This window comes from Trachurus japonicus, chromosome 21 (genome assembly GCF_045865225.1).
Source record: "Trachurus japonicus isolate A0001 chromosome 21, Traja_1.0".
In the NCBI taxonomy this organism is placed as follows: domain Eukaryota; kingdom Metazoa; phylum Chordata; class Actinopteri; order Carangiformes; family Carangidae; genus Trachurus; species Trachurus japonicus.
In genome coordinates, this window is record NC_140927.1 from 36,246,238 (window position 1) to 36,264,573 (window position 18,336).

The 18,336-nt window shown below is 40.7% G+C and overlaps 2 protein-coding genes across 2 annotated transcripts in view; both read right to left on the reverse strand.

The window, feature by feature from the left end:
- The window catches only part of LOC146965735 (GTPase IMAP family member 7-like), a 7,619-nt gene extending 5,523 nt beyond the window's left edge, over positions 1-2,096 (reverse strand). Inside the window, exons 1-2 of the mRNA XM_085765690.1 lie at positions 1,943-2,096; positions 1,714-1,761 (exon numbers count right to left, since the gene is read on the reverse strand). Coding sequence (XP_085621816.1) covers positions 1,714-1,761; positions 1,943-1,964 — 70 coding nt within the window. The 5' untranslated portion in view covers positions 1,965-2,096. The remainder of the gene's footprint in view (positions 1-1,713; positions 1,762-1,942) is intronic.
- A 7,553-nt stretch (positions 2,097-9,649) lies between these two features.
- Positions 9,650-11,190, reverse strand: LOC146965736 (GTPase IMAP family member 7-like). The gene is made up of 2 exons (XM_085765115.1): positions 11,031-11,190; positions 9,650-10,529 (listed from the first exon to the last, which is right to left on the reverse strand). The coding sequence occupies exons 1-2, from the start codon at positions 11,188-11,190 to the stop codon at positions 9,757-9,759; spliced, it is 933 nt and encodes a 310-aa protein (XP_085621241.1). The 3' UTR covers positions 9,650-9,756.
- Between the last annotated feature and the right edge of the window lie 7,146 nt (positions 11,191-18,336).

An 18,336-nucleotide genomic window follows, 5' to 3' on the forward strand; every position in this document is an offset into this window, starting at 1 on the left:
CTTTATTTAGGAAAGCTACAAACTTCACATCTCCTTCATCAGTTACATCATCACATCCCCACTGTTATATCATGTTTTAAATGTTTGTTTCCAGTTTTTATTAGTTGTCAGCTAATGGCGATCCATATTAAAGGGATAGTTCACCCTAGAATGATATTTCGCTCATTATCTACTCACCCTCATGTTGACTAAGGGCTGGAAGAAGTTTCAGAGTCCTCCGTCCCTTCTCTGAGTTACAGGGGGTCTCGGCGTAGCAGTGCATGTCCATATGACGGTTGCAAAGGGACACCAGAGCTCTTCGTAAAAAAACACACACAAAAAAACATCCAAATACCTCCATGCTGCTCGTATGTAATGTCCGTCTTGTGCTGAAGCCCCAAATTGCGTAATTGTCCCGAAAAAAATTAAATAAGTCTATATTTTAAGCTTGTTTGTAGCGGAAGCTTCTCAAAGCTCCTCTTCCTGGTCCGTCCAAATCTCGCGTGATTTGCGCCGGCGTCAGTGCGGTTACTGTGAATCACGCGAGATTTGGACGGACCAGGAAGAGGAGCTTCGAGAAGCTTCCGCTACAAACAAGCTTAAAATATAGACTTATTTAATTTTTTTCGGGACAATTACGCAATTTGGGGCTTCAGCACAAGACGGACATTACATACGAGCATCATGGAGGTATTTGGATGTTTTTTTGTGTGTGTTTTTTTACGAAGAGCTCTGGTGTCCCTTTACAACCGTTATATGGACATGCACTGCTACGCCAAGACCCCCTGTAACTCAGAGAAGGGACGGTGGACTCTGAAGCTTCTTCCAGCCCTTAGTCCACATGAGGGGGAGGAGATAATGAGCGAAATATCATTCTAGGGTGAACTATCCCTTTAATAAAAAATAGTTTGTGGAAGCAGGACTCCAGTCTCAGTCTGGATTTAACATCCCTCACATTGGCTGAGGAAAAACCCAGGAGGTCACGGTGCATGAATCTGCAACTGTGAATGTAAGTTGTCAACATGTCCAGCGTTTGTTCTGCCTGGGTCATGTTAGCTGGATGGATTTTAATATGGTGTCATTTACATTAACATTTGTGTTTGTGTCTGTCTGCTTGCATGCGACAGACAGACTCTTTCATTAGTTGCTTTAAATTCTTTTTTTTTTTTTTTTAGATTTTTAGATTATAAACATTTCAATTACTGATTTTTTATTTTTTTGATCTACCCTACGTACATAATATGAAATTATGATTGCAAATGCAAAAGACATCAACTTCAGGAGTTCTGCATTGGAGCACTTTAGTGTCCCCACCAATATCAAAATTATGGAGAATCTCCCTTGTATGCAGACAATATACACTCAATAAGTGTATAAGGCAGGTGGCTCAACTTACCCCAGAGCTTCCACGTTGACTTTATTCCTCCTCACAGCTAAAATGGTGCACTTTCATGCTGGGGTTACTACCTCATGGTGTAGGTCATAGATACCACAACTCATGTATAAAATTAATTTATAATTATCTCTTTAGTCTAAACACAATTGTGATCGTCTGAATTCACTTTAGAGAGTGAAAATGTTTTTTCAATCCACTTTAACTTCACAGACTCCACGAAATTAAATGATGCCTTCCTCCTAAATATTTGGTCATGTGGTAATTTTTTTCTTATGGTTTCCTAGCAACAAGGGGTGGCCTTAATTTACCCCCACTCCCCTACCCCATAAGTTCCTTACCTAATGGAGGTGCGTCCATACTGTCTCTCCTGGTCCTCCGCGGGCCTGCTGTAGAGGGGGGTGGTGGGTATACGTAGTTAAACAGCGCTACAGTATTACACAGTATTATCAGGTATTATACAGTATAGCACAGACACGGAGCTGAACGAGTGACGGTGAAAGTGAAAGTGATCAGCAGCAGCCGACACTTTCTCCAGACTTCACTGCTTCATTCTCAACTCAAACTCACTGTGTGTTGGAGCTTCCGCCATCACTGTGAATTCACCGGGTTCACCTGTCCAGACCTCACCGCTCCGTCTCCACCGGACCTCCCTGATTTCTACTTCTTCTTCTTGTTTTTCGGCGGATGCCAGCTCCTGTCTGTCGCTCCTCCAGACCTGATCGTAAACCCCGCCCATGCACCGCAGAGCGCGACTTAAAGGAAGTGAGACTCATGAGATGGAACCAGCGGCCGAAAGTCAGGACAACTGCTGCAGCTGCAGAATGGAGGTTGAGTTTGACTTTTCTACAGAAGAGGCTGGAGGAGCTAAAGAAGAGAGAGAGACAGCGACATTATCTGTAGCTATTCTCAATGCAGTATCATACTGCTCCAGAGGATTCACCTCCTCTTCTGGTCAGGCCTCATCTGCTGACTTTACAGTTCTCTGTCAACACAGTGAAAACAACTCTGTTCTCCGGATCATCAAAATGTATTGTTCGGTTTCTTTTCAGTCCCATCCCCCCCAATTCAATGATTTGATTTGATTTTTATTTCACACACGAAAACGTCTTACAAACATATTTACATTAGCTACACTCATGTGAAAACAGGATCACCCCAAGGAAGCTACTTAAGCTCATAGTAGGGGGCCCAATTCCTCCTCAATCAATAAGCTATAATTAACGTCATATTCAGGATCACTACTACATCAAGACAATTATTCTGTTTGGTTGTAGAGATGCACAACATCCTGAAATACATGTAGAATTATTAGTTAGCAACAAACAGAATGAGTGTAGCCTAAACATAACTGGTTTTGATAATACAGCATGTCCAAAAAAAAAGTGGTTTTGTGGCACAACCCAAAATTGTAATATTTTTAGCCAAAGGCCATAAATTCACTAATGAAACATCATGTTTTTGCCATTTGGAAAAGGAAATCAAACAATCACTGTCGACTAGATGGATGTTGTGTCACTGTGAAAACAAGACAACAAGTTGTGTTCTTTGTTTCCATGTTTGTGAAATGACTTTGTGTTGCCTAACTTTTACTCTACTTGTTTTCTTCTCCTGCTGATGCTGCACAACCTGTTCAACCTCCTGACATCACTCTACTCTGAACTGTAAGTCCCCACTCCCATCTACATAGGCTACACACTTATGTAACATGGTATGTCAACTGCAAATGACAATAAAATAAAACAGGAAGTCAAGACACAGTGAATGTACAGAGAACAACAGCACCACCTGGTGGACTGAGACCTCCAGGTCTGGTACATACATATACTGTATATAGAACGATTTTCATACAGTCAAATCACAGTGACACTACTATTTAACACTGTTTCTTTTCTTTTCTTTTTTTACTGTGATAATAGTGTTATAAAGTGATAGTGTTAAGTTACTTATATTAAGTTCTCAATTAAAACAAGCCCTTAGAACTTTCATATTTCACTGTATTATATCTACATTAAGATTCATATTCAAAGGGCTTTTATTCTGAAATTCCACATCAGATTGACCTGATTCTTTCTGGGTGTCATCCTGTTCCTGTGCTTTTGATTTGAAGAGTCTTTTCTCACTATTAGCGTAATGTGCAATATATGCGTGCACAGCAAAACATCGTGTGGGCTGGTTTGACAACAGAGGAAACGGTGGAGCCGCCATTTCATCTGTGCTTTCTGACAATTGTTCATCCATTTTGATCCACAGGTGAACTGTTCTCAGGTATGTACCAACAGGTTGAAACTGGTTTACTGATTCATATCACAGCTGACTGATCTCTGAGTTTCTCTAAGTGCTGTTTTCAGTCCTGAGCAGTTTCTGCAGGTCCACAGTCCACTCTTTCATTATTCATCAACTACAGAGATAAAGATTTAATCTGCTGAGACGTTACCGTCGATGTGTTGTTTCTATTCTGGATGCTGTGTTAGCAGGTTGTAGCAGTGAGCTGTCTGCAGGCAGGTTGAAGACTCTTTGGACTGTGAACTCATTCAGTTCTTGAAGACGTTTCCAAACAAACAACATTTATCATGTAGGTGTAAATAGTGATAAAGTAGGCTAAATAAAGTTAACTTTTGATTATTCCACAAATAAAGAACTTCCCAACTACTGGATGATCAAATGAAATTTGAAGTTTGAATTTGAAACACATGGAAAAAAATGTGTACATGAACTGATGAAGCCTCTTACAAATAACCAAGTCCAGTTGCATTCGATTTAAATTTCCTTGAGACACAACTAGCTTAGCAAAGATAAAAACACTTGTTATGAACCTTTATGTGACATATCCACTCAGACTCGTTGTAGTCAACTATATGTATTTATATGTATGTATTGTGTGTGCTATGTGAGATCTTACTGTGTCTGACTCTGAACTTTTGCTGCAAACCAAATTTCCCTCCGGGGACATTAAAGATTTTCACAGCAAATCAAATCAAAAACACAATCAGTCACTATGAAAATAAGAAAGACATAAAGACTCTGGAGTTGTGTTCTTTGTTTCCCTGTGTATGAAGTGACTGTTTGTGTTGCCTAACTTACTGGACTACTTCTTTTCTTCTGCATATTATGATACCTGTTCCACCTCCTGGCATCACTGTACTCTGAACTGTAACCCCCTCACTCTCTTGTACGTATATACTTATATTTGTACGTTGACTGTAAATGACAATAAAACAATTAGTTAGAGCAATTTAGCAGGATACTCTGACCATCTGTGAAAAAATGTATTACCACTAGCTTTCTTTACCATTGTGTTCCTGTAGGTGTCTAGTAACAGCTCTCAATTTATTTATTTCCAAATCCATTGGGAAAATTCTGGAGAGTCAATCAAAGTTAAGGTGCCCAGAGGGCTCGGGTGAAAAAAAAGAAAAAAAATGAAAATTCTAATTTAAGCTTGTGAGATGTCTAACTAGGGGTTTTAAGGGGTGCTGAGTTCATTTCAACCATTAGTTTTGAGTAAAAATGTTTCCCTGACCATATATTATTGGTATATTTGAGTTATAGTGTATGGCAAAGGGTATAGTAAAAGTCATTGTTGAACAGATTCTAGCCTATTCTAAATCTAAAGATTCCATTCTAAAAATAAATAAATAAATAAAATGAAAATAAAAAAGAAGAAAGAAATACAAAATACTTCAGAAGAAAGTTAGAAAAAAAAAAAACACAAATAGTGGGAACATACCGCACACTAGACTGGGTTATGAGGATCTTTCTAGTTTATTTCAGAGCAACGCGTTACGCTTGTGGCTTCTTCAGGCTCATGCTGAGACCAGGAAGTCAGGGGATTTTTAAAGGAAATGGTACTCAATCAATTTACATAAGTAATTGAACAAGGTGAAAACATATTTAACAATCAAACATCAATGGCTGGGGAGTACCATAGAAATGGATAAAACATATATTTAAGTGCATTCAGCAGCTTTACAGCAAATTTGAGTACAGGTGTACCTTCAGTGATTCACTTACAGAAAGGCAGTGTCTATACACAACAATACAACAATACAACACAAACAGGTCATATACAAATAGGCAATGTCATCCATCATAACATCAAAAATATATACATACCGAGGATGAACACAGGTGTTAATAGTGAAGATAATATCACTCAAGTAGAGCAACAATAGGCAGATCATCTTTTCGTCATTTTCAGTCAGACCAGACCAGTCATACTTCAGAAGAGTGATGACACCAACTGTGCACATGCATGATACCCAGTACATGAGTGTGGTTTCTATGGTCATGATGCCCTCTGGAAGGATTGAGAGGGAGCATTGCATCATGGCAAATATTTTTGGAGAACAAACACGATTTTAAGGTATGATAGTTACCTTTTGACATAATAATAGTTTTTCCTTCTGCTAGCACACGCTTTTATCTAGTAAATTAAGAAATGCATTAATATTCTCTTGTTTATTGCTTAAAAAGAACAACCATTCACCTAGCTAATGTTAGATAACTATCTAGTTAGCAAGCATGAGAGTCATTAGCAAATGTTGATAATGTCCATAGGAGCTAGTTTATGTTGTAATGTAGTGATGAGCTACAGCTAATTTATGTAGTAATTCAGTTTCAATAGGTACACAACTGTCTTGATCGAGTCCATGGTCCATCATATTGGGGAAAAAATATATAACCAGTGTGATCAATTGAGTTGTGGCAACCTTCTCTACTATAGTAACCTTAGTCTAGTTGTATGGACCACCACAGTCTGTTTTGACAAAAACCATGACACTTGTCTATTTTAGCAGGTACAACATGTGCATGATTAAATTATCTGACTTTGAGTAATTTAATCATGCACATATGTGTCTACCTATTATCCAGACATGGCTCAGGAGTTGTATCATGCACCTGATAATTTCTACCAAGACCGACTAAAAAACAGTTTGTTGGACACAGCACCGAGACAAAGAGTCCTCTTGCAGTCTTCTGATTAATGCTGTATGACTGGTCTGGTCTGACTGAAAATGACGGAAAGATGATCTGCCTATTGTTGCTCTACTTGAGTGATATTATCTTCACTATTAACACCTGTGTTCATCCTCGGTATGTATATATTTTTGATGTTATGATGGATGACATTGCCTATTTGTATATGACCTGTTTGTGTTGTATTGTTGTATTGTTGTGTATAGACACTGCCTTTCTGTAAGTGAATCACTGAAGGTACACCTGTACTCAAATTTGCTGTAAAGCTGCTGAATGCACTTAAATATATGTTTTATCCATTTCTATGGTACTCCCCAGCCATTGATGTTTGATTGTTAAATATGTTTTCACCTTGTTCAATTACTTATGTAAATTGATTGAGTACCATTTCCTTTAAAAATCCCCTGACTTCCTGGTCTCAGCATGAGCCTGAAGAAGCCACAAGCGTAACGCGTTGCTCTGAAATAAACTAGAAAGATCCTCATAACCCAGTCTAGTGTGCGGTATGTTCCCACTATTTGTGTTTTTTTTTTTCTAACTTTCTTCTGAAGTATTTTGTATTTCTTTCTTCTTTTTTATTTTCATTTTATTTATTTATTTATTTTTAGAATGGAATCTTTAGATTTAGAATAGGCTAGAATCTGTTCAACAATGACTTTTACTATACCCTTTGCCATACACTATAACTCAAATATACCAATAATATATGGTCAGGGAAACATTTTTACTCAAAACTAATGGTTGAAATGAACTCAGCACCCCTTAAAACCCCTAGTTAGACATCTCACAAGCTTAAATTAGAATTTTCATTTTTTTTCTTTTTTTTCACCCGAGCCCTCTGGGCACCTTAACTTTGATTGACTCTCCAGAATTTTCCCAATGGATTTGGAAATAAATAAATTGAGAGCTGTTACTAGACACCTACAGGAACACAATGGTAAAGAAAGCTAGTGGTAATAAATTTTTTCACAGATGGTCAGAGTATCCTGCTAAATTGCTCTAACTAAATGTGAAAAAGACACAGTGACCTGGTGAATGTACAGAGAGCAACAGCGCCACCTGCTGGACTGAGACCTCACCACCTGGTCCTGTTCTGTACTCAGCTGAGGAAATAACACACGTTATCAGTCGAGTAATGTTGTGAGAGATGACTTGGTGTCCTGATGTTGAGTCATCGTATTAAAAATGTCTCATTATCTCCTCTGACCCAGATGTTTCCTCAGCAGCAGCTGTCTGCATCAGTCCACTAACATCAACTGTAAAATACATGTATGAGTGTTGATTGTAGAGGATGTTTTTATTGTTGTATTATATCCACCCAGCTTCAACCTGTGCTGATGATGATTATTATTGAGTGTAAATAAAATGTGTACAAGTCTATCAGGCTTTGCTCATCATGTTCAAGATGTTACACATACAGCAGTAACAGTAATAAAAACTTTATATAGCACTTTTAAAAACCATGTTACAAAACGTTTTCCATAATGTCAAACATTGGTTAATGAATGTCGGCAATTATAACCCATAAAATAATGGAAGTGCAATAAAACACTAGACAACAGGAACAGTTTTCTATAAAAGTGTGTTTGGAGAAGTGACTAAAAAGTTGAAACCGTTAGAATAATCAAAAATAAAATGTTAAAAAAAAAAGTTGAAATAGTTGAGCCGTTGTCTAGCCCTTTGCTGCAAGTCATTCCCCCTCTCTCTTTCCATTTCCTGTCTCTCCAACTGTCCTGTAAATAAAGCTTTAAAAAAAAAGCCTGAGAAATTACAAATTATTTTTAAAAAAGTTGAAACAATGCCATATGAAATTCACTAGACACATTTCACCATGTCTTTATCTCCTCCTTATACGTTCCTTTACATACAGGACCATATATTAGAGTTGTAGTACTCAAGACCAGTTTTGGTCTTGAGTCCACATCTTCAGGTCTTGGTCTTGTCTCAGTGGAGCTGGACTCTGGATTTCTCTCCAGACCAGTCCAGACCACAGCTGCAGTCACATCTGTTTTTTAAAACCACAAATGTCCCTCTGTCACTGGCTCACTTTGGTTGATGTGATGTAATTCAGTAAGTTTCAAACAGTTGTTCTGTGCTGTGTTCTTCTGTTCAATCCAAACTTTGTTTACATTAAATATGGTTTCAAATCGTCTTTTCTTTGTAGCTGAGGAGGAATCATGTAAATATAAAAACACATGGTTATTATGAGGACTGGGACTGGAGACAGTGAAGGTCTTGGACTCGGACATCTCCACATCTGGAGAAACATAATTATCACTCAACAGGAAGTTCAAGACGTAGTGGAATAAAAATAAGCTACAGTACGAACAGGAAGTTGTCTGAAATATGAAACGACACAATAACGAAGAAGCACAAATAGTAGGTGCTTTTAATTTGAAGGGCTGACTATGAAGTCGTTACAAACTTTGTCTTGATTTACTTTTTTTCCTGATGATTTCAGTTAAAATTCCTGTCCTGACCTCTGATTATTACTGTTGATCAGGAGGTCTGATCAGTTATTATTGATGAGTTTCAACATTGTGGTATATTGATGTGTTGATGAAAAGAAGGGATCACCGCCGACACGTCTTCACTTTTCAAAAAGAGTTTATTTACCAGAAGAAGAACAGTGTTCAAAAAATGCCGAATCCTGGAGCATCTCTGGTGCCAATGTGAGATCTCTCTCTCTCAACCCAAAAGCTCTTCTTTTTATGTGTTGGCTTATCTCCAACACTCCACCTTCCCCAGACAGAGAGGAGCCTCCATCCAGATGAACAATGACCTCTGACATGTCCTTCTAACATTTAGGCTAATGGAAAACACCATATGCTGAATCCCATGACTCTTATCGATTAGAAAGACAACAAAACAAACAGTCGCTTCAACAAGGCACGTTCCATTGGATCAGGTTACTTCTAGGCAAGATATGGAACCCATGAAGCAGAGCACCAGTTCACACATTTCTTCAGTCCAGAAAAAGCATACATAAACTCAAAAAAGAACATAAGATATTCAAGATATTAAAGTAAAAAAGTTCAGGTGGATAATACACTACAACATCAAATACATCAGGAAGTTCTTCAACATTTATTTACACATTTAGAATCAAGAATTATGTCAGAAGACAGCTTCCTTTTTTTCTTTTTTTGGGGGGCTGGTTTTGGGCAGAGAATTCATGCTAGTCATGCGGTCCTGTGGGTTGGACCAGGATTTAATTTTCAAGCCCGTTGACATGGCTCCTTACCAGTGGAAAAGCAAACTGGTCCTTTGGAGGAGAGTCAGTTGAACCAACTCAGCACCGGGTTCTGTTTGGTGGAAAAGGGGCATCTGTCTGTTGAGTCCTGCTGTTCCCCGTTTCCACCAGCAGGTGTCTCCACAGGTTCAGGTCAGACCAGGAGCTGACACCTTCAGGAGCTGAACTTCAGTCTGAGGGTCTGATGAAACTTCATCATGTCCTCTATGGAGTCCGTCGGCACAGTGTTCTCCACCACGTGTCTGACTCCTCCCTCTAGGACCTGGTAGTATCTCCTCAGCTCCTTCAGCTCAAGCTGCAGTCGTTCCTCCACCTGGTCTCGTTCCTGCTGAGCCTCCTTCAGCTTCTCCTCGTACTTTAACTCCAGAGTTTTCATCCCTTCCTGCAGCTTCTTCTGGTAGAACTTCCTCAGCTCCTCCTCCCTCTGGTTCAGCATCTCCACCACCTGCTGGTAGGTGTAGTTGGAGTAAAACCTTCCTCCGTTGGCAGCCACCATCCTCTCCACCTTCTCCAGCAGGTCCAGGACCTGCCCTCGCTCGTTGGCTTTGTGGTTGTTGAGGACGTGGTACCGTTGGTCCACCTTCTTCAGGACCGACTGCAGCTCAGGTCCACAGTCCTCCAGCTGTGCCTCCACATCTGCAGCCGTCTGGTCGTCATGAGTGAAGAGGACGATGGTGTATCTCCAGGCGTCCGGTCCAAACACCTCCTCCACCTTCATGACAGCTGCTTGTTCCTCTGCTGTGAAGGCCCCCACCTTGATGACCAGCAGGATGGCGTGGGGCCCCGGGGCCGACATGTTGATGCACTTGGAGATTTCTCTCTTCACCGTGTCATCAGGTAAGAAGGTGTCGAAGAGGCCGGGGGTGTCCACGATGGTCACCTGTCTGTCAGACACCTCCCCCCTCTGTTTACAGCACCGTCTGGTCACTACAGGGGAGACAACACACCAGGGTTAGAGCTTTGTGTGTGTTTAGTTTTTAGTTTTAGTATTTGGGTCTTGACATGGCTCTTCGTTGTACAATAGAAATTACAGCTCAACATAAATACAGCAGCTAGACAAGGTCTGAAAATAAAGTAACAAAACAGAAAATATTCAAATAAGTGCAATAAGTAAATAAAGAAAGTGTACAATAGACATTTAGTTTGAAATGCTTAGCTTATTTTGCCTACCCCTATTATAAATCCAGTTATATTAAAAACTAAGCAATCTACTAGTTCCTTTTATCAGCAAATAAACAGTCATCACAGCTCATTACTCTAACTTATATGAATTAATCATCCTGTTTTTGAGTATTTTTTTATGAGATTATGTTTTTAAATCATTCTCCAGATTGTTCCATATATTGACAGCTGTTACCATTGGTTCTGATTTTTGACTTTCTAAATATACACACCCCTCTGGAGTTTGGCTTTGTCTGAGTGTGTTACCTGATGTTTGCCTGATTGCTGCATCAAAGACGTCCTCTCCCAGTATGGTGTTTCCACTGGAGCTCTTCCCTGATCCAGTCTTCCCTACAAGAACCAGTCTGAATACTGAGAGAGAGAGAGGGAGAGACAAAAGCTGATGATGATGTGGGCCATGATGCATTCAAGTGCATTAAACAGTCACAGAATGAAGCAGGGGCTGATGGGAAGTCTCTTACTTGGGGGGGAGTCTTTGCTGTTTCTCCTCCTTTGTCTGGACGCTGTTGGACAAAGAGACGTCAGTGAACGGGACGAGGAACTGTCACTCTTATTATAATAATAATAATAATAATAATAATACATTTTATTTGGAGGCGCCTTTCAAGTCACCCAAGGTCACCTTACAAAAAAGGAGTGGAAGCATCATAGTAGCAAACAAGACAAACAAAACATCAAGATAAAAGTGAGTGCAGTGCAGAGTGTCTGGATTATAGGGAGTGTGCCAGTTTGAACAGGTGGGTTTTAAATTGGGATTTGAATGTTGTGATGGAGTCTGACTGTCTTATGTGTGGTGGGAGGGAGTTCCAGAGTTTTGGTGCTGAGCAGCTGAAGGCTCGGGCACCCATCGTACTGAGGCGTGACGTGGGGGTGGTTAGCAGTCCAGCAGAGGTGGAGCGGAGGGAGCGGGAGGGAGTGTATTCATGGAGAAGGTCGCGGAGGTAAGTGGCGGCTAGATTGTGGAGATTGTGTATTACAGAAATAAGATACTGACAGTGATGCGTCCTCACTCATTAAGGTCATTGTAGGAGCCATTCTTGGCTTTTATTTTGGTATGTATTTTTGTGTTTATTTGTACCTTCCGCTCACACAGGAAGTGAGGTGGGACATAGGTCACGGGGGCTTATTTAAACTGAGCTGAACTATCAGGTGTTGCTGATTGGGAAGCAAACAATTCTTTGAGCGTGACATGCTGTGCTGTGCCAGGAAGGTATTGTTCCACTGGTTTGTACAAATAAATCCCTTTTTATGGTAAACTTCATTGTGGCAATTGGTTTACTAGCACCATGCACGCGTCAACTATAAGCTACTACATCAGCAACAGTGAGTGACTCTCTTTTATGGTTCGAGGAAAAGAAACGTCACTACAGTCATTGCTCTACTTGACAAGTTCCACTTTCACAACATTTACAAACAAAAACAGTTTTTTCTTGTATTGATGAAGTCAATAACTTAAAAATGTCAAGAACTTTTTCATGACTAAACAAAAAAGCTTGAAGAGTTACATTCTCACATAATTCTTATTGTTAAGTTATTTATATTAGGTTCTCAATTAAAACAATGTTTTATTGGTGTTATCCGCTTCATAATTCTCTTATCAGCTGTCAGGGTCAGAGTATCATTTGGTCATTCAATTACCCTAGAAGGACTTTGGTTATACTTATAATTTGGTTTATTACAAAATGTAGATTGAAACATTAATATAGACAACTGTTTTGCCAAAGACAAGTTTCCTGTCGAGGACAAATAAAAGTTTATCTTAATCTTTGTTTTTGTTTTTTTTACTCTCCTATGTGTTAATGTTTATCTGTAAAGGATCCTCAATGATGCTATTAACGTGGGTGATCTATAAATGTCCTTAAATTATTGAAAACACCACACTGCTCATTCACCAACAATGCAGAGATGTCAGTTCTTGGGCGCTTTAGCAAAACCCATATTCCTCCACCAGGAGGCGCTGCCATTGGACCAATGCATGTGGCTTTCACACCAAATGTGGCATGCGCTGCACCCACCGCAGGGTATGGCGCAGAGCAGGGCGGCAGCGCTCACACATATACAGCGGGAGTTGCTCAGCGACTGAACAAACAAGACAGGTTCGAGGGGGGGTATGTTCGCCAGGAGCTACAAAATGACCGCTTCCAGGTGTAGTTTAGCGTCAGGCTGAGCAGGGAGCAGTTTAACAGCCTTGCTACCGCGGCGCAAGGGCGAACCGCTCTGCGCCGAGCGGCACGTGAGGTGGGCGCAAGCCGCCGCGGCACGCTGCGCCCGAATTGAAAAATGTTTAATCTGGGAGCAGCGCGCTGACGACATCTCGGCGCGTCCAATAGGAGAGGATGTAGTGGAGTCTGAAAAAAAATTAGCCGCTTGCAGAGTGAAAACAAACGGCCAGACGGCGAAGCGGCAGAGGGTTCGATTCCTACCTCAGACATGTTTCTTGCATGTCATTCCGCATGTCTTTGTCAATTTATTCTGCTAATTCAGCATGGTTCAGCAATGGCTTTCAGCATTCACACGCATTTTCCGTTAGGAAATGCTGTTTCTAGTTTCACTTAATGTGGCCATGAATAAATTAATTCTGATGTTACGATTGCCTGTTATGTCAGTGTTGCCCAAACGCAAATCTTGAATAGGTCTCCGCTGTTTTCACATTTACAGCACCTAAAATGCACTGAAACCTATTTTCATACGCACACCAGCCTCGCTTTCAATTAAACACACACTTGCATTTCACTTTGTGATCAGTGAAATAGCCTATATGAAAACAATAAAATAAAATTTAAAAATTTGTTTTCACTCTGCAAGCGGCTAATTGTTTCAGACTCCACTACATCCTCTCCTATTGGACGCACCGAGATGTCGTCACAGCGCGCTGCGCCCAGATTAAACATTTTTCAATTTGTGCGCAGCGTGCCGCGGCGGCATGCGCCCACCTTGCGTGCCGCTCAGCTCGGCGCAGAGCGGTTCGCCCGTGCTTTTTTTCCAGGACACTCTCTCTCTCTCTCTCTCTCTCTCTCTCTCTCTCTCTCTCTCTCTCTCTCTCTCTCTCTCTCTCTCTCACACACACACACACACACACACAAAGTGAAAGTAAACGCCGCTGAAAACAGTGAGAATAAAAGCATAAAAGCTCCAGACTTCAGTCACAGCCATACAGTATAATCAAACTTAAACTTCTAAAATCAAACTTACTGGATATTGAAGCCGACGCCATCTGTACTCCTCTCCACTGCTCGGTAGTTACAGTAAACTCTGGACTCGAACCCCGACTCCCCACAGCGGGCGGTGACAGGAACACACCGCTTTCCGGTCGACCCTTTCAAAGTAAATGAGAGAGGACTTTATCAACAGCGGAGTTCAAACTTTTCACTGCTGAAGGTTTTCACCATAAACCAGAAATAGGTTCGGTGCTCACAAACACCACACAGATAATAGTTATTTCATTATTGTTAAATTAAGTGACAGAAGGAACCATTGGCTTTTATTTTGAAAGTAGATTGATTTACAGTCGGTTAGACCAGAGGACTCGTCATAAACGCACGGTGGCCGGTGAGTGTCGACAATATCTTATTCTAAACCCTGTCATTAGCCTTTTTTTTTTTTAAATTTTTTATAACTGTATCATTAATCATTGTGAATTCCACCACCTGTCTGTTTACGTCACAATCTAAACACTTAGCCTATGTCCGTTCTCTTACTTCCTGATTTCTGTCTGCGGCTCTACTCTGTGATTTTCCTCAAACACCTGACTTCACCACAGCTGTGAGTTCTGTGTTTAGTTCGGTTCAGATCTGTTATTATGGTTATTGATTATGACTCTGTGGCTTCCTGTCTGTGTTTCCTCTGTTAAGTAGATGTGGCGCTCATTTCATTTCACAAAAGTGAAAGTCTGAGATTCACTAACATGGTGTTTGTTCTGACAACAGAGGAGACGGTGTAGCCGCCACCCGCGCTTTCTGACGATTTTTCATCCATTTTGATCCACAGGTGAACTGTGTGCTCAGGTAGCCTATGTGGACCAACAGTTTGAAACTGGTTTACAGATCACAAATTGAAATCTCAGAGTTTCTCTTGTGCTGTTTTCAGTTTGTGGGGTTTTCAGTCCTGAACAGTTTCTGCAGGTCCACAGTCCACACTTTCATTATTCATCAACTACAGAGATAAAGATTTGATCTGTTGAGATGTTACCAGGTCATCACATCGATAGTTGTTTTTATTCTGGATGCTGTGGTTAGCAGGTTTGTAGAAGTGAGCTGGCTGTTTAAAAGACACCATAGAAACAGAAAACAACACATTAAGCCCATTTTCAGATCAATCCACTGTGAGAGTGTCTCCATGCTGCTGTTCCACCTGTTGTTTACAGACCTACAGCCTTCAGTCTGATACACAGTCACATTTAACACTCAGGATCTAGATTTCTTTTGCTATTAAAGGAGCATTAACGCAAATACAGCAGTAATAGCATAAAATAAGCTGAAATATGCAAAAGATAGGTCGGGGGGAGCCATAACTAAATTTACAAAAAAAATACTGAGTAGTGTCCGTTGGGCAAATGCAGAATTTGTCTTTGTTATGATCCAAGCTGGCCCGGCGCTTGCTGCGTTCGATTGCACTCGACACTCGCAAATCTGACCTCCGAATCGGAAAAACGCAACAGTAAATTGTAATGTAGCAGTGTCAGGCTGCTTACAGTCACTAAATCGCTCGGTAGAACACTTTGAGAAAAAACTAAACAAAAAAAAACAAAAAAAAACAAGGGGGGGGGTTGTAAGAGTGTCATATAAAAGAAAAGAAAGCCATACAAATCAATTCATCAGACTGTTATAGACAATGTCCCAGTGATCTTCCATACTTTTATCAAAGTCTTTTAGCAAGCACGCTGCCCGTTCCATATTCAAGAGATCTAAAAATTGTCCAAGCCATGACTCTCTGGTGAAACAACCCGGTTTGCGAACTTTCCAATTCATAAGAATGAGTCTTTTAACTGTGAGACAGCCCAAAGTCCAGAGCCGGTCCACTGTGACTCCTGGCATGTTGACTGGTCTTTTACCAAGGAGGCAGGTTATCAGACAGATAGGGAACTTGGACTTGAAAAGTGATGACATATATGATATAGCGTCGAGCCAGAGAGATTTAGCTGCTGGACAGACCCACAGTAGATGGAGCAGTGTGCCTCGAAAGCCACAGTTGTGCCAGCACGAATCTTGGGATTCCTTATTCATTTTGGATAATTTTGCAGGGGTAATGTAAGCTCTGCATAAAATCTTGTACTGTATAATTCTAAATCTCACACATTTATAAGTATACAATGCAGATCTCCAGATACCATTCCACTGGGAAGGTGTTAACGATATATTAAGATCATGTTCCCAAGCCAGCTGAACAGGAGCATAGGCACCGGGGGCAGGTCTAAACAGTAAGCTATAAATGTTGGAGACTGTGCCTTTTAACAGGGTCGCCTTCCTCAGTCGTACATCCCAATCAGGACAAGAGGCAGGGGCAGCTCCTTCTTTGCATTTCCTATGTATGACAGATGATATCTGTGCATATGTTAGAAATGATGTATCTGTGATGTGAAATAAATGTTTAATTTGTTGAAAAGAAATAAGAGTATCACTAAAGATTTGACCAACAGTGAGTATACCATGTTGCTGCCAGCTTTTGTTATTTAAGGTGCCACCTCCAGTTGATAAAATAGAGTTACACCAGATGGGGCATGATGGGAGAGAGAGCCCCTCAAAAAAAACCTGATAATGATATTGTCCAGCTGGGGTGGGGGATTGGGACAGTACCATAGGGATGCCAATGGTATGGCCTTATTGCATGAAAGGATAGCTTCCTCCAACCATTGCCAACTGCCTACACAAGCATCAGAGTTATAAGCCCAGGTTAGTGGGTACCATGCATTATAAAGATAGTACTGATATATATCTGGGACTCCCAACCCTCCTCTGGATCTGGGTACAGTTAGTTTCTTGAATGAAATTCTGGGTTTTTATTATTCCAAAGGAATCAGATGAAGAGTGATTCAATGTCTCTGAACCAGCTTTTAGGAAATTTAAGAGGGGTAGAAGTGATTGGTATATGTGCAAGTCTTAGTAAGACATTCATGCAGCTCTGCTCCACAGAGACAGTGGCAGGGCTATCCATCTGATGATATCATTCTTGATGGACTGGAAAATGCTAGGACCATTTAGACTAAAGATTTTAGTGATGGGAGAAATGATGGTAATGCCCAAGTATTTCATTCCATTTGTTTTCCAAAGAAAGGGGGCGTCCTTTAATTAAATCCGATTTAAATGTAAGAGTTAAGTGGAATAGCCTCACTTTTGTTCCAATTAATCCTGTAACCAGAAAAAACTGCTGAATAAATTAACCAATTTAAGAACTGCTGGTATAGAGGATGCTGGTTTACTTAAAGTGAGTAATATATCATCCGCATACATTGCACAGGCTAATGGTTCAAGAGCAATAATAAAGAGCAGGGGACTGACAGGACAGCCCTGTCTTACTCCTCTTTGGAGCTCAGGATCTACGTAGATTAGCTAAGTGATCTAGAGAGGTTTGTATCTGGATCAGGCTGATTCAATCAAACTGAGCTCTTACAGAGAGAGGAGTTTGTATTTGGTTATAAAAAAAAGTCTTGTATTAATGTGGATGAATCTACGTTACCCACACTTGTTAATGGCTCCATTTTTCAATAAATATATAGTTTTGTCTCTGTTGTTATTTTGTTATTATTATTAGTGATGGAAATGCTGGGCGAGCCACCCAGCATTTCCTACTTTTGGTTTCGCGGATGCTGCCCGGCGGGTCATGGGAATGAGTTGTTTTTTTCTTGTGTTCAGACAATAAAATCAAGAGTGATGTTACCTGCTTGACAGTTTCGACTGTGACTCCAATCTTCCTCAGAAGCGTCATCCGACGTGCTGCTGACGTGTCATTTATCAGCTGGCCGGTTCGGCGAACCTATCAGAGTCCGCCGAACCGGCCGCTCCCCCTCTGCCCTGAGTGGTCTCTGGAGCAAGGAATCCCAGGTGTGCGAGAGAGTGTACGTACGCCCCCTGGTCCCGGTTGATGGTGTCCCTCGCCCGCTTCCTGATCTCTATGGCCTCTTTTAGCGTTTGAACTTATTTGTTTCTGATGTGATGATTTTTGTCTTGTCCCAATCCATGATGTGGTTATTTCTTCTGCAGTGATGATTGCTGATTTAAGATTTTCCTGTTCTGCTTTGTCTTTTTGTGTCCGTGTGAAAGCCTCTTTCTCGCATTCTTTTTGATGTTCTTTTTTCCTTATGTTGAATGATCGTCTTGTTTCTCCGATGTATGTTGTGTTGCATGACTTGCACAGTATTTAGTAATGTCATCTACGAAATACCGTAATCAAAATCTGGATAATTTTGATCCAGATTAATCCTTTGGACACTTGGGCCCTGATGACTGGACGGTACCAATCAGTTGACAGTCAAACAGCCAATAAACCACCAGTAAACCTTGAGAAATACAGCAGGAGCCAATACGTTGTTGCAGATATAGTACAGTCCCTAACTCCT

Coding starts and splice junctions, on each gene's coding strand:
- LOC146965736 (XM_085765115.1), bottom strand. CDS start 11,190: ATGCATCATGGCCCACATCATCATCAGCTTTTGTCTCTCCCTCTCTCT. Junction 10,530..11,030: donor AGCAATCAGGCAAACATCAG/GTAACACACTCA, acceptor TCTCCCCTGTAG/TGACCAGACGGTGCTGTAAA.